We start from the raw sequence: 18785 nt of genomic DNA, 5'->3' as shown, positions 1-18785 counted from the left end.
GTCCATTGACCTTAAGTATTCTTCAAGTTCTCTGGCATGTTTTCAGGTCATCCTCTGACACAGATTTGGTCTGTGAGCAGTGTAATTGCTTTGTTGCTAGGTCCAGAATCTGCTTTTAATTGCTTCTGTGGGAATTACCCATCCTTTTCCTTTGACTTTTGGACTGTCTTGGTTTTCATCTTTTTTGCTCAGGGTAGGAAGATGCAGGTTTGCAGTTAGTTGCAACTTTCATTGCTTTGGCAGCTACTCTCTAGATATATTGTAACATTTAAGTTATTTAGGTTAAACGGTGATGTCATAAGTTCTCAGCTCTTGGCAGCTGGTGTGTACAGTCTGTAGAGTGCAGGGCTTCCCACACCAGCTGTCTGACCCCAGGCAAGTCCCTTAATCTCCGTTTGCCTCAGTTAGTTCATCTGTAAAATGAGGAAAAAAATAGCACATTCCTCTGAGAGTTGTTGTGAGGAATGAGATAATAATTGTCAAATGCTTATTAGTACAGTGCCTATATAGATGCTACTTATGCTATATAAATATTACTTATTATTATTATTATTAGTTATTCTCAGAGCTAGAAGAGTCTTTAGTGATCTTAATCCCATTCTCTCATTTTGTAGAATAAGGAAACCGAGTTTCAGAAATGATAAATGATTTGTCAAAAATTACCTAGTTTGTGAAGTGACCTGGAATCACTTGGCCCCCTACCTTTAGAGTGGTCTTTCCAGGACATCTGACCCTGTCATGAGTACATATTTTTTCTGAGGATGCTCCTGTATGATTTATGAAAACTCCTTGACTGTTTTTCCTTTCATATTATTTGTTCTGAAGTTCAATATCTAGCTGATGATGTTAATAATGTTAAGTCTGACATCCTTTTGGAGTTTTCTTGGCAAAGGTACTGGAGTGGTTTGGTGTTTTATAGATGAGAAATTGAGGCAAACTGGGTTGAGTGACCCAGACCCTGGTCACAGCTAATAATTGACTGATTAGTCTTCCTGACTCCAAGCCCAACACCCTTAATCATTATGCCATGTAGCCATCCCCAATATCTAGTCAGGGCAAATAACTTTCTTAGTAGAAACAGAGGACCTTTATTATATAATATTGGGTGTGTTTGGTGGGGGGACTAGGATAATTCTTGTGATATCCTTTTTTCTTGTTGCAAATGCACAAAATATTACTGGATAGAGTTTGTGGAGGAAATTCCTTGAGCCATAAATATTAATCAAATCATGTGGTAACAAGGAAATGTCCTCCAGAAGAGGAAGTAACCAGACATGATGCCACGAGTGCCAGGTTTTGAGTCAGATGACTTAGGGTCCTAGCTTACTGCCTGTGTGTTCTTGGGCAAGTCACTTTAACTTCTCTGAACTTCAGTTCTTTCTTTATTAAATAGGGCAGTTGGACTAGTCATCTTCTAAATCAATCTGTATTTATTAAGTGTTTAGTATATGCCAGGCACTGTGGCAGATTATGACAATACAAAGAAAGGTAAAAATATAGTTCACACTCCCAAGAAACTGACATGATTTAACATGACTGATCTGATATGTGATAAGATATAACATATGATACAATATAACATATAATGTAATATAATATTAAGAAAAACACAAATATATGTGAAAGTGGAAGGTCATCTCAGAGTTTTCCCCATGCCCCTCTTAATTCCTGTGCCTTCCTCTGTTTAGTAGTTTCCTATTTGCTTAATTTTTATATTTGTTTGCATGTTGTCTCCCTCTATTAGATTATAAGCTTCTTAAGGGCAGAGACTATCTTGCTTCTTCTTTAATTACCAGTGGCTGACTTATAGGAGGTGCTTAATAAATATTTATTGATCAATTCCTATCCTGATTATGAACAAATTATTTATGTTTCCCCTCCATCTCATATCATTCTGTTCAGAACTGCTTGCCTATAGAATGGAAATCCAGACAGGGAGAAATGGAAGGGAGAGAATTAGACTCCCAATTAAACTGCATTCATAGAGGCTTTTGAGGAATATTGATTTTTCCAGCATAGAATTGCATCTTCCTGGTGCTATGCCTTTGCAGACCTTAATGCCCTCATTGGGGAACTACTATTGCTACTGCATGTGCTCTCCACCCCCTTCCCCCAGTGTGTTCCCTACAGGCGATCCACATATCTTTAAAACCATTTTGAATGTTTCTTTTGTCACCATCACCTTGAGCCATCATGGCTATAATGGAGGCTTAACAGGGAGAGGGATGAAGTTAGGTTACTAGCCACAGTGAAATGAATTTCTCAGAAATGACTTCTCCCTCTGGGCTTTGGGCTTCTGTCTTCGGGTTCCCCTCTGCCTAGCTTAGCCCAGTATTGCAGCTCTTCACCTCCTTCTCTGTAACTACCTGCAAGCACATAGAGGCAAACACATATGTTCTTTCATCCCTGTCGAAGATCTGCAGTGTGGTGGTCCTTGTGGCTGTGGCTGCTCCCCAACAACTGCATTTGTTTCTGTTCAGCTGTCTACAGAACTTTGTTGTCTTCTGGATTAATTCTTTTTTTTAAACCCCATTTGTTTCAGAATCAGTACTGCAGAAGACTCAATAAGGCAGAAGAGCTAGGCAATGGGGCTTAAGTGATTTGTTCAGGGTTACTCAGCTAGGAAGTGTCTGAGGCCACTTTTGTCCCCTGCTAGGCTTGACTCTCAGTCCACTGAGCTACCTAGCTTGCCCCCTGGATCAGTTCTGAAATAGGAACTTCCTTGGCCAGTTTCTGTCCAGCTAACAAATGGTAAGGACCCACTCTGGGCAATGCACTTGTGTGTGATGCTGGGACTATAAAGAGGAGAAATGGGGGTTCTCTGCCCTCCAAAGGCTTTCAGTTTAGCAGGAGGTGTAAGTCATGTCATTCCAATTTCACAAGAACTCTGTGCAGTAGGTGCTATAGGCAGGGCTCCTCAATCTTTTTTTATGATGATTCCTTTGTCAGTCTGACAAAACCTATGGACTCCTCAAAATTATGTTTTTAAATGCATAAATCATAATATATAGAATTGTAAAGGAAACCAACTGTAGTGAAGTATTATGATCAAAGAGCAGCTAGTAGATAGGGCACAGTAGCACCAGAGTCAAGAAGACTCATCTTCCTGAGTTCAGATCTGGCCTCAGACACTTATTAGCTGCATGACCTTGAGCAACCCTGTTTGCCTCAGTTTCCTCATCTGTAAAAGGAACTGGAGAAGGAAATGGCAAACCACTCCAGGATCTTTGCCAAGAAAACTCCAAATGGAATCAGGAAGAGTCAGACATGACTGAACAATGATTCAGCAACTACATAGTTATCAAAATATTTTTTAAAACGTCAAGTTTATGGGCCCTGAATTAAGAATTCCTATGTTACTGGTATTATTACCTCTGTGTTCGATTTCATGATTTCTAAAGTTATCTCCATATTGGACTCTAATTTCCAAGGTCATTTCCAGCTTTAAGTCTGTGATTTCTATATTGACATTAACAATATAAAAATTAGATAACTGAATCATAGATTTAGAGATGAAAGGTACCTGAAGATACCTAGTTCAAACTTTTTTTTTTTTAAGAATTAAAGGAAAAGAGGTATTTTGGAAAAGTTCAGTGACACAGCTATTAAATGTGAGAGGCAGGATTTGAATCTGAAATTTTGAACTCAAATTTCATTACAGTATTACGCCCTATTGCCTTGCACAAAGTAGATTGGAGGAGGGTAGTCATAATTATGATGATGATGATTTGTGGATTATTGTTCTGTAGATTTTGGAAAGTGCTGAGCCAGGTCTTAAAGGTAAGGAATGATTTCAGCAGGCAGAGATGGTTTGAAAGCTAAATTATCTTGTGATTAATTTTATGTTATGTTATTTCTTTAGTGAAGGATAAACTTTTCTTTATTCTCTTTCTTCTCCTCTCTTCTTATTTTTCTTCTTCCTTCATGTGATTCAGATTATTCTGGGATTAGCCAGGAATCAATGATTTGTTTGACTTTTTATAAATTTGATTAAAAAAAATCCTGTTGCCCCCAATTCTAATGGGTTGTAGACATGTTAGTCCCTACTTGCATCTCTCCCCCTTACTGGCAGGCCAGTTTTTACCTTTGGTCTTGTGAAATTTTCCTTGTTTCTCTAGCATTTGAATCAGACTATTCTTATTCTTAGGCCATATTGTTAAGGTGAATGGGAAAATTGAAGAAAACCTGCAACAGAGCTGAAGGAGTAAGGTTTGCTTCTCCAATTTTCTCATTCACATTACATTTAAAAAAGACTTTGAGATATTTTACAATATTACATATGTAAAATCTATATGAGATTGTTTGCTTTAGGGAGGTGAGGGGGAAGGGAGTAAAAAAGAGTGAGAATTAGGCTTAAAAATTTTTTTTAAATCCCCAAGATTAAAAAATATATTTTTCATGTAATTGTGGAAAAATATTATTTACAAATAATAATTTTAAAAATATCTTGCAAAATAGCCTAGGCAGTATCAGGTCCACAGAGTACCTAGTATTTGAGATTTTAGGCTCCTTCTACAACTTGATAAATTCTTCATATTCATGTCTACCTGATCCAACAGCTTTAAAAACAAAACAAAACATTGCCTTGTTCACCCCTAAGAGTGATCTCTTAGGATCAGATCTGCATGCTTGTGCTCTAAGAAATACTCCTAGGTATTTTCCAGAGATTATAACAAAGATTTGCAAGCTTAATCTGCCTACATGCTTAGGAAGCTTATTTATTTAGTCTTTTTTTAACTTTGAAAAATTATGTATTTATGTATTTATTTTTGCAAAGGCCTTATCTAAATATTTTCTATTTTTCCCCCATCTAGAACGCAATCGAAGGCGACGATGTCAGGTAGCCTTTAGTTACCTGCCCCAGAATGACGATGAATTGGAATTGAAAGTCGGAGACATCATAGAGGTGGTAGGAGAGGTAAGCAGTCGTATATGTAGTATTTGTGTTGTGTGAAATCTATTTGCTTAGTTCTTATAAGTTCAGGTTACTAGAAACACATACTTATAAACTTCTTCAATTATTTCTCAGACACATCCATGAGGAGTCAGTTGGTGAATCAGGCTATTTTAGAAGTGTAGGTTTTAAAGTGTTGTTGCCAGGGGAACTGTATCCCCCAGTGTGCCTCAGGGGTCCCTTCCCACTACTTCCTGGCATGGGATTGGTCTTGAATGACCCAATCCCATGCTAGGAGGGGTGGCTAACCCCCCCCCCCCCACTTCCTGGCATGGGATTGGTCTATATAAAGACCAATATTGTGCCTAGGAGGGTACCTTGAATCTAAGAAGATTCAGAGTAGAAGGGTTTTAGTTAATTTTAGCTAGGGAACTCTGGCAGTTGTTTGTTTGTTTTTTTAATCCTTACCTTCTGTCTTGGAATCAATACTATGTATTGGTTCCAAGGCAGAAGAGTGGTAAGGGCTAGGCAATGGGGGTCAAGTGACTTGCCCAGGGTCACACAGCTGGGAAGTGTCTGAGGCCAGATTTGAACCTAGAACCTCCCATCTCCAGGCCTGTCTCTCAATCCACTGAGCGACCCAGCTGCCCCCCTTTTAATAAAATTTTTAAAAGGTAAAAGAGATAATTTTCTTTCACCTCTTTCAGAAGGCAGTGAAGTGGAACAGGAGATGAGAGTGCCAGTCTTAGAGTCAGGAAGACACATCTTCCTGAGTTTGAATATGACCTCAGATACTTATAAGCTGTATGACTTTGGGCAAGTCACTTAACTCTTTGTCTAAGTTTCTGAGCTGTAAAATGGCAAATCACTTCAGGATTTTTGCCAAGAAACCCCCACATGGGGTTCATGAAGAGTCAGACACAACTGGAACAGCAACAAAAATAAACCACTTATTGCTCATTCCTGGGGTGCCCCTTGCCACATCTTCCTGAGAAATTAGGACATTGACCTTTATTTCTTCTAAATAGTTAAATTTGACTGTCTTCTCAATGGTCCTTGACCAAAGCCATGGTAAGGAGAACACTAAATCATCTAGTCAATGGTAGTTATGATGATGTGTGCAAAGGATGGGAATTTAATCCAAACTTAATGTGTTAAAATAAATCCTGCTTTTGATTTCTCCCTGGAGTGTCCTTTCTTTGGCCATCTATAGCCGAGGGCTGTGCTGTAGGATGTTTTTTAGCTGGTGAGGGACATGGCATCTCTTTTCCTTTCTTGGACACCCTCTTAAGGTTGGGAATGACTTTTGGTCAAAGACCACTGCTTTTTTTTTCTGTGTGGCAACCAGTCTGGAGAAGAGTTTTATTTATTTATTTATTGGTTTGTTTGTTTATTTGGCAAATTCACTTGAATGCTATCTCTCCTTGGGAATAGGTACATGCAGAAGCATGGTGTATGATAAAAGCGTTTGCCTTAGAAACCTGGGTTGAATTTCCACCTCTGAAATTTATGGTTTATATACTGGGACTAGTCACTTAATGTTCTCTGATTCTCATTTTCTTCAATCGGGTACCATGATAGATAGAGTTCTGGGCTTGGAGTTGAGAAGATCTGAATTCAAATCCAGTGTCAGACATTTTTAGCTGTGTGTCCCTGGGCAGATCACTTAACCTCTGTTTGCCTCAGTTTCCTAATCTTTAAAGTAGAGATAATAATAGCATCTACCAGGGTTGTTGTGAGGATCAAATGAGATGATAATTGTAAAATGTTTAACACTCTAAGTGATCTATAAATGTTAGCTATTATTATCATTATAATATCTATAGTACCTTCCTTAATGTTCTTGTGAGGACAAATCATCTTTACAAATATTTTGCCATTCCCAAATTAGTTTAATTAAAGTCAAGTTAAATTAGTTTAGTTAAGGTCAAGTTAAATTAGTTTAATTAAAATCATTATTCAGCACTTGTGTGCCAGGCATTGTGTTAAGTCCTAGAGATACAAATAGAAGTAAAGATAAAGAATCACTGCCCTCAAGGAGTTTATCTTCTAATAGGGAAAGACAAGATAGAAAAAAGAGCTGAAAAATGTGTGCATGTGGAGTGGAGATAGGAAGTATCCATGGAGGGAGATTATGGCTAAATCCAGAGAAGTGGAAAGAGAAATGGATGTCATTGACTCCTCCTTAAAATGGAGATTCTGAGAAGAACTTCCTGAATAAAGTGACTACAAGCACCTTTCTGGGTGAGAAGGTAGGTGAGAAATGGCAAACTCTGGAAAAGTCAGAATAATAAGAGCTGAGAGAGGAAAGAAAGATGGTGGCCCTAGACCTTTTCTTAAAAAGGTAGAAGTCTAATCCTTTACTACTTTAATATGCCTCAGATCTGTTGATCTGAGGATCTAGGATCTATATGAATCTAGGATCAATATGAATCTTTTGGACTTAATTAGTCTGGAATTTTAGATCAGTTTGAGGATATGAATCAATAAATTTAGATGCAAATCATCCTTATATTGTTTCCTTATGGTGATACACGTTAAAATTCCAGAGATTATTGTTCATTTCTACCATATCTTTTCATTGGTCAGACTACAGGCAACCCACACACTTAATTAGAAAATACATAAACACAAGTACTTGTACAAGTTGTTATATCAATAAACATTGTTGATAGCTTGAGTACCACAGGGCTCAAAATTGCTCACAGCTCCTTATCCTGCTGGGCATTATGCTAATTGTGTTTCCCTCTTTGGGCAATAGGAGTTACTGTGGAAAGGAGGTGGGTAAAATGAGGTATTATTATTGCAAGGAATGCAGTAAGGAAAGGCACATGGCAGATCCCAGACTGTCAGAGTGGGAAGGACTTCGGTGGCCATACATAAAGACACCCCAGCCTCTGCTTGAAGATCTCCAAAGAAGGGGAACCCAACTTTTCCAGGAAGCCCAGTCCAATTTTGGACAGTGGTCAGGAAATTCCTCCTCACATCAAGTCTAAATTGATCTCTTTGTAAACTTCTACTCTTTGCTACTGGTTCTGCACTCTAGGACTAAATGGAATCAGGCTTGACCCTCTTCCACATGATGTCTTGTCAGATCTGTCTTGTCTGAATAAAGTTGAGAACTCATTTACTATCTCATGACACAACTTGTTTTAATTGTAGTGGTGAGTTTGATGGCACAGTGGATAGAGTGCTAGACCTGGTGTCAGGGAGAGGTGAGTTGAAAACCAGCCTCAGACATTTACTAGCTGTATGACCCTGAGAAAATCTCTTAACCATGGTTGCCTCAATTTCCTTATCTGTAAAATGAGTTGGAAAAAGAAATTACAAATCACTCTAGTATTTTTGCCAAGAAAACCCCATGTGGGGTCACAAAAAGTTGGACATAACTGAAAATCAGTCTAGGATCAAACAGTAAGGCCAGCCGCTCTTCTACATGATGTCAGATCTGTCTTGTCTGAATAAAGTTGAAAACTCATCTATTATGTTTTACTTGGAAGCTGACAACTTGTTTTAATCAGTATTGCTTCCTCTTTATCAATTAGCTTCTAAAGAGCATCTCTTAATTTTTGTAGAACAGGAAATAACACTTTGCAAAAGCAAAGCCACTAATATAAAATCTAGATAAGTGAAGATAGAGGAAGCTAACCATCTAATTACAAAAATGTTTTGCTTTTAATTCCATGTTGATTAAAAGATAAGCATAAATAAAAAATAAGCATAATGGGTTTACTTACTGAAACAAAAAGGAAAAATGACACAAGGTAGGAATGACATATATGTATATATACATATATGTATATTATGTCTTTCATGTTGCCATTTTTCAATTCATTTTCTGGAGGTGAACATTCACAAATTATTCTTCAAAAATTAAATCTGTAACAGTATTTAATGTTCTCTTGTTTCTACTTCTTTCACTCTTCATTATCTCATATAGTTCCTTCAGCAATCCATATTTTAAAAAAAATCACAGATTAATTTTTCTATTATATTTGTGTGACCGTGGACAAGATATTTTACCTTTTTAGGGTCTCAGTTTCCTACTCTATGATTTATAAGTTCCTTTTCAACTCTGACATTCTCTGATTCTGTGCCCTTTTATAGAAATAGTATAGATACTGTGGATCACTGGTATTATGTAGTATAAAACCATCAGTCCACATATTAAGATAGAATCTTGTATAAGTAGCTATAAGGAGCTATTTTCTATTTCCTTTTGGAATGCAGAAAAACAAAAAAATGCTTAAATTTGGATGGGGTTCCATTATGGGTTTTTAGATACTGAAATCCTTTACTAAAGAGACTGTGAAGTTTCCTTTTCTGATGGAAATAATTATGGCGCCCACATTTATCTTTATGTGAAGCATTTTTTAAAAATTCTTTAAAAACTGAATAGTCATTCATAACCATTTTCTGCTTTTAGGAAGTTTATTACTTTAAAAAATAGTTTTATTTCAATTTGCCACATGATTTGTCAAAACCTACAAATACAAATAACTTTTATAAAGAATGCTTAGAATTATATTTCATTTTAACAGACAGGAAAATCTCTCTCTCTTTTTTAATCAATGTGGAGAATTTCCCTAAGTTATTTGTTTATGCACACACAAATCAAGTTTTGAAGCTAAAATCAAAATGTAATAAAAAAGGAAAAATAATAAATAATAATAACAAAGGGAAAGGGTAAAGTGATTGAACCCTGAATTATTGAAGTAAGTAACTGAAAAATTTAAAAATTGGAAATAGAAAATAATGTTGACATGAAAACTGAATATAATTTCCCACAGAAGTTTTGCCAATGTAAATTGCCATAATAAGATCTGAGCTCAAAAAACACCACATCTGGCTTATTTTCTGGATGAAGAGAGATGGATGCTAAAGGCAGTTCTCAACTATAAACTCATTTATAACATCTTTTTCTTCTTTTTGTATAACATTTTATTAAAAACTTAATATCAAACATTAATACAAAAAACAAAACTTGCTTAGTAACAACATACATTTAAATGAACTCATTTCAGCATTTAATAAATCATAACAGAATTTCATTCACTTCAAGTCACCATTGGAATTCTTTGAATGTTCAATCTCATTTATTTTTCCTCAGATTGGCATTTCAGTATTTATTCTATTCTTTTTCACTGGAAATATCTCATGGAAGTCAGTGGATGATAATGAATAGTATTGTCTCTGAAAGAGAGAAACAGTGGAGAGTAAAGCCTGTTTATAGAATATTTGTCAATATATTCAACTACACATATTGGATAAAGTCATCCTAAAGGCATTCATGAATAAAAGTAGGAATGATACAAGTGAAAGAAAAATGGAAAGGATTTGAGAAAGCCATTTGAACAAACCCTTTTCTTTCCATCAAAGATGGTGGAAGCGGCATATGATCAGATATAAATCACTATTTTTTGCTTTAAAAAAAAAAACCCTTATCTTTTGTCTTAATATCAATTTCAAGACAGTAGAGTGTCAAGGACTAGGTAACTAGGGTTAAGTGATTTGTCCAGGGTCACACAGCTAGGAAGTGTCTGAGGCCAAATTTGAACCTTGATTGAACCAGGACTCTTATCTACCATGTTACCTAAATTTTGAATCTTAAAGCCCTTCATAACCTAATGCCATCTTACCTTTATAGTCTCACACTTTCTTTACTCCTCTCCATACACCTTAGAATCCAGATTTACTGGCCTACTCTCTCTTCTTCAAACAAAGCACTTCATCTTCCATCTGTGTGTCTTTATATGTATGTTCCCCATCCCTGGAGCCCCTTTGCCTTCCCATCTCCTGCATCCTTCAAGATTTGGATCAAACTGCTCCTCAGCAGGAGGTCTTTCTCCAACTGCTAATGACTTTCCTTATGAGATTCCCATCCATCTGCTTTGGTGGTGTAATGGAAAAGTTCTCTCCCCCCATGATTTAGAATGTATACTTCTTGAAGGCAGGGACTTTTGGGGGGCTTTGTTTTGCATTTCTTTGCATTTTTTAGCTCAAATGCTGAGCAAACTGTTTCCACGTAGTGAGTGCTTACCAAATGATTGTTCACTGATTATTTATAGAAGTAAAAATAGCACTAAAATGAGCAAAGCAGCCACATTCAACTAAGTAGGGACAGAGTAGGAGATGCTACCCAGATGTGAGGGCATTAATGGAAGTAAATGTAGAGTGAGGCAGCAAAGATCCAAACATGGTCAGTTTATTAACTAGACTTACAGTAGCCAACAGATTGGGCCAGTGACTCCTAAATAGTCAAAAGACCCTGAGTTAGAGATGATTGATTTTTTTTATAGTTATTAAGATGGCAGAGCAACATCGCAAAGAGCACAGTTATGTCTTCTACTGGTTGGCTCTTGCCATTTTAATGAGGAGTTGGTATGTGTATCATTTCCGTTTCTCCTCTTTACATATTGGGAGATGAGATCAGTTCCCAAATGATGGAATTAGTCTACAAGCCTGGGAGTTGCTACAATAGTTTGAAATGAATGAGAAAGACTTAGAAACTTTAATCACATTTCTCTGGACTATGGGTGATGAGTGACAGGTAAGGATACAAGTCCCAAGATTAGAATTGTGACTCAATTGATCTGAGGTTTCAAGAATTAATTTGCAAGGGTAAGGAAGAGCAAGAAGGAATATTAACTCTATCTTGATTTAGCCTTAACAAAATAGAATTGAATGTCAATTTTCCATTTTGTAAAGGGCAGCTAAGTGGTACAGTGGATAGATTGCTGGGCCTGGAGTCAGGAGAACCCGAGTCCAAATTCAGCCTTAGATATGACTAGCTATGATGCTGGCCAGATCCCTTAACCTTTTTCTGCCTTAAGTTTTCTCATCTATAAATTGTAGGTAATAAAAGTATCTACTCCCAAGTATAGTTATGAGGATCACGTGAGATAGTATTTATAAAACACTTTTCAAATTTTAGAGTTCTGTATAAATGTTGGTTATTATTATTATGAGGCTTCAAAGGAGGAGAAGATACCAAGGTGTGGAAAAACCTAGGATGTTTTTAACTTAGAAAAAAGTGAACATCAGGAACTGCTGTCCTACAATGCCAATATTCCCATCTATGTAAACATTTTGAGAGAACCTTCAAAGAATGGAGAGTACCCTCAATGAAAATATTTGTAAGAAACAAGGAAGCTTTTGCAAAGAATATTCAACAGTGCACCATGTCTTTGCCACCTCTTAACTGACTGAAAGATGTAGAGAATATAAGATCTTGTTGTGCTTATTGTTTGTTGAGTATGAAAAAACAAATGATTTGGTAAAACAAAACTCTGCCTCATAAGATTTTTTTATAACAAAAAATATCTCCCATCCATATATGAAAGTCTTCCCTTTAGAAGTCTAAGCCTTCTCAGAATATTTTTAAATGCATAAAAATAAAATACATAAGATCATAAAGGAAATCAATTAAATTGAAATACACTTAAAATGTTTAAGAAAAAAGTCAGATTCACAGATGCTAAGTTAAGAACCCTTGCTCAATGGGTTATATATTTGGGATAGACAGTGTAGAAATATAATGAGCTGAGCCCAGGATTGAAAAAAAGAGATGTCACGAATATAAGATCCCTTTGTGCATTATTGTTTGTTGATTATGAAAATCATTTGATATGGTAAAACACATTGCCTCAAAAGATTTTTGTTTTTTAAACAGCAAAAAATATCTATCATCCTTACTTCAAGACTGTTTAAGATTCCTTGAAAGATGTAACAAACAGAAACAATCTTGCATAATAACTTTTTAATATTAACATATATAATATCTGGGAAAGGATACTATCAACAAATCTTGTTAAAGGACAAGAACATGGTGGGTTATATATAGTGAAGAAGGAGGATAGGTAGAAAGCTAGATTCCTCCCTCCTCTTCTACCCTGTAGATGTCAGGAGAGAGAAGGCAAGAAAAGCTGCTCGTCTGAGGGAGACTTGTTGCACAGGACAGACAAGCTCAGATGAAATGAGATATGAATCATTGGCCAGGACTCTAATCAACGAGGTCACAGACCCACTTGAGTGTTTGAGGAATGATTCCAAGACACACCAACATTTGGAATGCAGTAGACATTTTAAGTAGAGAGAGACTATTTTCTTTCAGGAACAATTTGAATGTGAGTCTTGGTGAAGATTAAATTGCTGTGAAAATAGCATATGTGAAAACTTTATAAAAGCAGTCAGTGTCAGCCTAGAGAAAATTAGGTAGGGGACATAAAAGAAAAACGTGGTCTTTTTTTTTTTTAATTCAATTTTTGTTTAATCATTGCAGAAATCTGTGTTGATGAGAGAAATCAACCTATGGCAGGTAGATGCTTATGTTATTTTAACTTAAAGCTAGGTTGAGAAAAAAAGAAGAGACAAGATTGGTATAGTGTAATGGAAAGAGATTTGGATTTGGAGTTTAGAGCACCTGAGTTCTGGGTCTATGATTTCTGTGTAAATATTTTATCACTATAGTAGAAATATGATTCAGGCTGGAGTCATAGGATCTGACCAAGTTTAAATACTAGCTCTGCTCTACTTCACAAACTTTGTAACTTTCAACAAACCATTTAACCTTCCTGACCTATTTTTTTTTTTAATTTAAAAAATGGAGTTGTTGGATAACATGACCTCTAAAATCTCTTTCAATTCTAAATCTGTGATTGTCTAACTGCCTCAATAATTTTGACATATGGACAATGGTAATGCAAATGGATTGGAGGAATTAAATTTGAGGGCAAAATTTGTTTCTGGAAACTACTTATGAATATGGATCTGAAGAGCCCTAAGATAAAAAGATTCTTAATCTTTTGGGAGAGTGGGGGGATGCTTATGGGCCTCTTTCTCTGTCTGATGAAGACTTTGAGTTCTTTTTCAAAATATTTTTAAATGCATGAAATAAAAAAACAGATTATAATGGAAATCAATTATGTTAAATAGTTACCAAAATATTTTTAGAAAACAAATTCATGGAATTCAGGTTTAAAACTAACTAGTCTAAATATAATAAGGGAGAGAAATCTCATGATGGCCTCTCTGTTTTTCTTTGTTGCTGTTTTCCTTAATTGCTGTCTTTGTTTGCTTTATGTATTTATTTTAAGACATTTGGAAAGCAAATAGTTTCACTCAGGTCTTACTTTCCTTTTAGGAATACTTCAAATGTCTCTCTTTATTGAATGTCCATTGTTTTTCTTTAGTGGTTAGGTTCAGATATGCATGATACGTCATTCTGGGATGTATCTTGAACTTCATTGCTCTTTAGAACACATTATTCTATTCCCTCCAGTGGTTTCTGATGGGTATATAATCCTTTTGGGTTCTATGAATTTCCTTTTCTGTAAACATGAAGGTCTTTCTCTTGATCACTTGCAGAATTTTTTGTTTGTCATTGGAATTGCTAAATTAAAGCATTTTAAGTCTTGAAGTTTATCCCATAAGATTTGTTCTTTCTGAAGATTCTCTCTGGATTTTTTCAAATAGAATTTTGTTTTCTACTTTGTGAAAATAATTTAGAACCATACTGTGCTCTATATATTAGAAGTTCTGGACTATTTTATTTTGCTATTTTTACATTTTGGTGTTTAGGTTTTTTGACTTGTCATATTCTTATGGGAGATTTGTAATCTTAGTTTGTCTCCATATATCCTTTCCTGGAAATCAATATATTTTGCTTGCATTAGAGATCATATTTTCTTCTAATGTTATTGTTTTTTGTTTCTTCTTCTAGTTTATCTTTTGACATTCCCCATCAGTTGCTTTCTCTTTTTTTTCTTCACTAAGGTCTGCTACTGTGGTTTCAGGTTTTTTTCCTTTGCTTATTATTTCTGCTGTACAAGACTATAAAATATGCTTTCACAATTATAATTTCTTTTTAATACCAATAAGTAATATTCTGTTGTGGTTCCATGCTCTTTTGGAAATTCACAGGGATTTCTCAATGGATCGACTTCATCATTTTCTTTTGTCTTATGAAATTTATTTATAGATTTCTGAACTCTTTCACTTGAGCTGGAGGATATGCTCCTTTCTGTTATTGATATCTTCCCTTGTTAGATTTAAAAATAGTTTTGAGCGTTAAATAGTTGTAGATAAGAGAGTGGGAGCCATAAACTGTGATAATTAAAATGTTTGGGAGCAAGGGAAATATATAACAATTATGACCGCTGAAATATGTTTTCTACTGTGTCTTGGTTTTATATAAATATAAGATGGTCGCCAGGGAATATATTCCCAGTTTATGAATATGCCCAAGCCAACTGGGTTTTATAGAGAAATTTAATTTATAGTATGCTGATTAATCAATAGAAAAAGAGAGAAAGTAAGAAAGGAATAAGAATGAAGGGCCTCAAGCCAATAAGGCCTAGACCTCAGTCCTAAGAGATAAATCAGTCAGTTGGTTTTATCACTCACCCAAGATCTCTCTAGGTAAGGCTTCTCATGCCAACCTCAGGCTCCACCTTCAAGAGAGCCTCCTTTCAAGAAATGTTTCCAGAGAATTCTCCTCCTGAGTTCTCCTTCCACAGCCTCCTTTAAGACCTCTCCAGGAGCTCTCCCTCCAGGACCTTTCTCCTCTCAGACCTCCTTCAGAGCATCAACCCCCCCCTCCTTCTCTTTAAGCCAACAATCTAAGTTCCCTCCCCTCAGTTCTCACATCTACCAATCACTGTCACTGTCTCCCCTGTGCCAATGGTGGCTCTAGCTTAACCCAGGACCGCCCAGAGGTCTGTCCCCTTTGCACATGTCTGTTGAAGGTCATATTCTCAAATAATTAAATCTTGATCTTTGCTGCAGCCCTTCCTAAATCCTGTTACTCTGAGTAGGGTGGAGATTGTAGTTTCCAAGACCTGGTTCTGTCATTCCAAGTATCTCTATTGTATCAATTCTAAAATCAATCATGACTCAAAGAACTTCCTGTTCTATGCTTAAGCATTGGTCAAAGCCCTTTCCATTGTTTAGCAAAAGATTTCTGTCCTAAAGTAGTCTTAAGTAGGGAGGAGAAGGAACCTCCCATGCCAAGGAGTTTCATATTCCAATAGAGTTCTTACTATCAGTAGGAAATTTTTTCAAGTATGAAATTTCCCAATGGGGAAATTTCCAACATTCATAAGTCTAAGAAATTTTAAGGTTTACACCCTGTTGATTTATCTGCTTATGTGTAAGGTCTTTAACTAAATTTTATTCTACTTGAGATCTTTGATAATTTTAGGCTTTTCCCCTTGTTTCTCATTTTCTGACTTCTTCCCCTTTGAATTCCATTTCTGTGAAGAATGGACCTCACACATCTCAGCTTCCTTCCAGACTGGGAATTTTCCATTTCATCAGCCTGTATCTGTCCTATGGGACTTCTGGGAGGATAGTGCCAATCCTAACTGGATGCCAGTGCTTAAGTGGAGCATCACATACCATGGCATCCCATTCTAGCTTCCTTTCTTCCTTAGTTCTTTGAGTACTGTCCCAGCCAGAGCAAGCATGCTTTTTGATTTTCCAGCACTGGAAAGGAAGTAGTGTGTGGAAAAGTTGAATTCCATGGCTAGTTTGAGTGTTGGTTCTAGAACATAGTGTCCAGCAAGCAGATGAGGAAGTGCAGAATGAGCAAGTTAGGGGTTAGGGATTCACTTTTTATGCTATTAGTTCATCGGGTTTTTACCTCCTTTAGGCTCCTGTGGGTAACTGTAAAGTAGAGAGCTGACATGACTTTATCTCTGGAGCATAATTTGTATTTTAGAGAGGCTTGAGAGATTATATAAATCAGAAAAAATGTCTAGTCTTCCATGTAATTGTTCTCATGACCTAGAAGTCTGAGTGTAATCTTTAAAACAAAATCAGTGTAGATAAACATTTCAAATAGCTGTAGAATTCATTGTCATCAATATTGTCTAAATATTCTGACATTGAAATGTAGTAGAAAGTGTAGGAGTATTAAGAAACCAAAGGGAGAAAATAGGAACTTAGAAATTGGAAATATAGCACTTCAGAGGTTACAGTCTGCATCCAAAAGTCTATCTCTGTGAATAGATTTATAAATGAAAAAATAAAAATATTTCTGTTGGTTTCTCACAGTTATAGTATACTTACGGCAGGTGAAAGATGAAATGACTGAGGGAACAGGTTTGAGCTTCTGAGCATTTCAGTTGATTAAGCAATATGTACAAATTCCATAGTAAAATTAGAACCAGTAGCCTTTCTCAGCTTTGGCTCTGGATCCTAAATAGAGGGTTAATAACAATTAAATAAAACCAATTAATTAAAATGAAATAGTATACCCTTAGGTAATCTGAACAAGTAAAAATGTAAATTTATTGAGAACATGGACTGCTTTTATTTTTGTCTTTGTATTCCCAGCATCTAGCATATTGCCCAGCAAATATAAGGGTTTAATAAATGCTTGTTGAATTTGTCTTGAACTAGATGACCTTTCAAGATTTGGTGATAAGAAAGTACATGTAGTATATGAAGAATGAAAAGAGACTAACATTTAGACCTTAAATGAGCTAGATCTGTAGAAGGAAACATTTATTTGGGGTCATACCCAGAATGTTCATTTGTTTTACTACTATGGTTTTAAGTTCTTCTATTTTGCTGATCATTTCTGTTGAGTAGAAAGAAATAGGTTGTTACAAGGAACTGGTGAGTGACTGAGGCCAGGCACAATGGAATGACAGTGACAATAAAAAAAGAAAACATCAGTAAATTGTTTTTAAAAGTATGAAAAGTAAAGTTCCTTATTCTTTAAAATGAATTTGTTAGGAATTGTTAAATTCTTAAATTGCCTTAAAAAAATTACCCTTAATTTGCCATTTAAAGGTTGATCCAATGTAAAGGTTTCATGTATCTCTGGTTTGGGAAGCTTCCATAAGTATTTTTTGTTTCAACTTAAAATTCTTTGATTCTTCTCAATATAATTACCTCTAGTTAGTGGTAGTCTCTCAGTGACCGAGAATGACTATTGTCTTTGTGCATTATCATCTATTGATGTACCCTCATGTGGCTTTGGAGTCCAAAGACTGAGGCGCAAAGTTTGTGGCACATGGGGCATGGGACTCCAGTTGTTACGGGAGGTGTGGTTGTGGCCAGGAGTTGGCGTTCACGCGCAGAGGCAAGACGTCAACGTCGCTCATCTTCAAAGGTGGAGGCGGCATGGTGAATGTGGGTTCGCTAGCTGCTTCTGACAAGAGGCAGCGAGTTCTAGTTGCTTTGGTATAATGCCAGCCTACTTCAAGTTTGACTTTAGCTAATCCTTGAATCTTTTCTTTGGTCGACCTTGTTTCCTGAGTCCAGCTGACAGTTCACCATAGAATACCTGTCTTGGTATTCGCTGTGGGTCCATGCGGATGACGTGTCCAGACCATCGTAGCTGGGTTCTGAGGACCAGGACTTCGATGCTGGTGGAGTTGGCTCTGCCGAGGACTTCCTGGTTGGTGATTCGGTCCTGCCATCGGATCCTCATGATTGATCGGAGGGAGCATTGGTGGAATTGCTCCAACTGCTTCATGTGCTTCCAGTACAGTGTCCATGTCTCGCAACCGTACAGGAGCGAGCTGAGGACCGCTGCGTTTATACACTTTGAGCTTCATCGCAGTGCTTACACCGCTGTGTTGGAGGACTTTGGAGCTCAGCCACCTGAGTGCCTGGCTGGCCTTTTGGATCCTGGCATTAATCTCGTGGTCTAAGGACCCATCGTTGGTGATGGTGCTGCCCAGGTACTTGAAAGTGTTGACGTTAGAAACCTGCATGCCATCAATTGTAATGCACGGCTGGTTCATTGGCCTCCCTGGTGCAGGTTGGAACAGCACCTCTGTTTTGCTGAGGCTGATAGTCAGGCCAAACAGTTTTGTTGCGGTGGAGAACCTGTTCACAATGGTTTGAAGATGATTTTCTTGGTGGGCCATGAGAGCAC

General features: G+C 36.7%; 1 protein-coding gene across 10 annotated transcripts in view; it reads left to right on the top strand.

Moving 5' to 3' along the window:
* The window catches only part of SH3KBP1 (SH3 domain containing kinase binding protein 1), a 505965-nt gene that overhangs the window by 224803 nt on the left and 262377 nt on the right, over nt 1–18785 (top strand). For all 10 annotated transcript variants that reach the window (XM_056793311.1, XM_056793309.1, XM_007493470.3 and 7 more), the window contains one exon: nt 4815–4918. In XM_056793311.1, coding sequence (XP_056649289.1) covers nt 4815–4918 — 104 coding nt within the window. The remainder of the gene's footprint in view (nt 1–4814; nt 4919–18785) is intronic.

This window comes from Monodelphis domestica, chromosome 4 (assembly GCF_027887165.1).
Source record: "Monodelphis domestica isolate mMonDom1 chromosome 4, mMonDom1.pri, whole genome shotgun sequence".
In the NCBI taxonomy this organism is placed as follows: domain Eukaryota; kingdom Metazoa; phylum Chordata; class Mammalia; order Didelphimorphia; family Didelphidae; genus Monodelphis; species Monodelphis domestica.
Note: the sequence above shows the minus strand (reverse complement) of the source record. Positions and strands in the feature narration are given on the sequence as shown.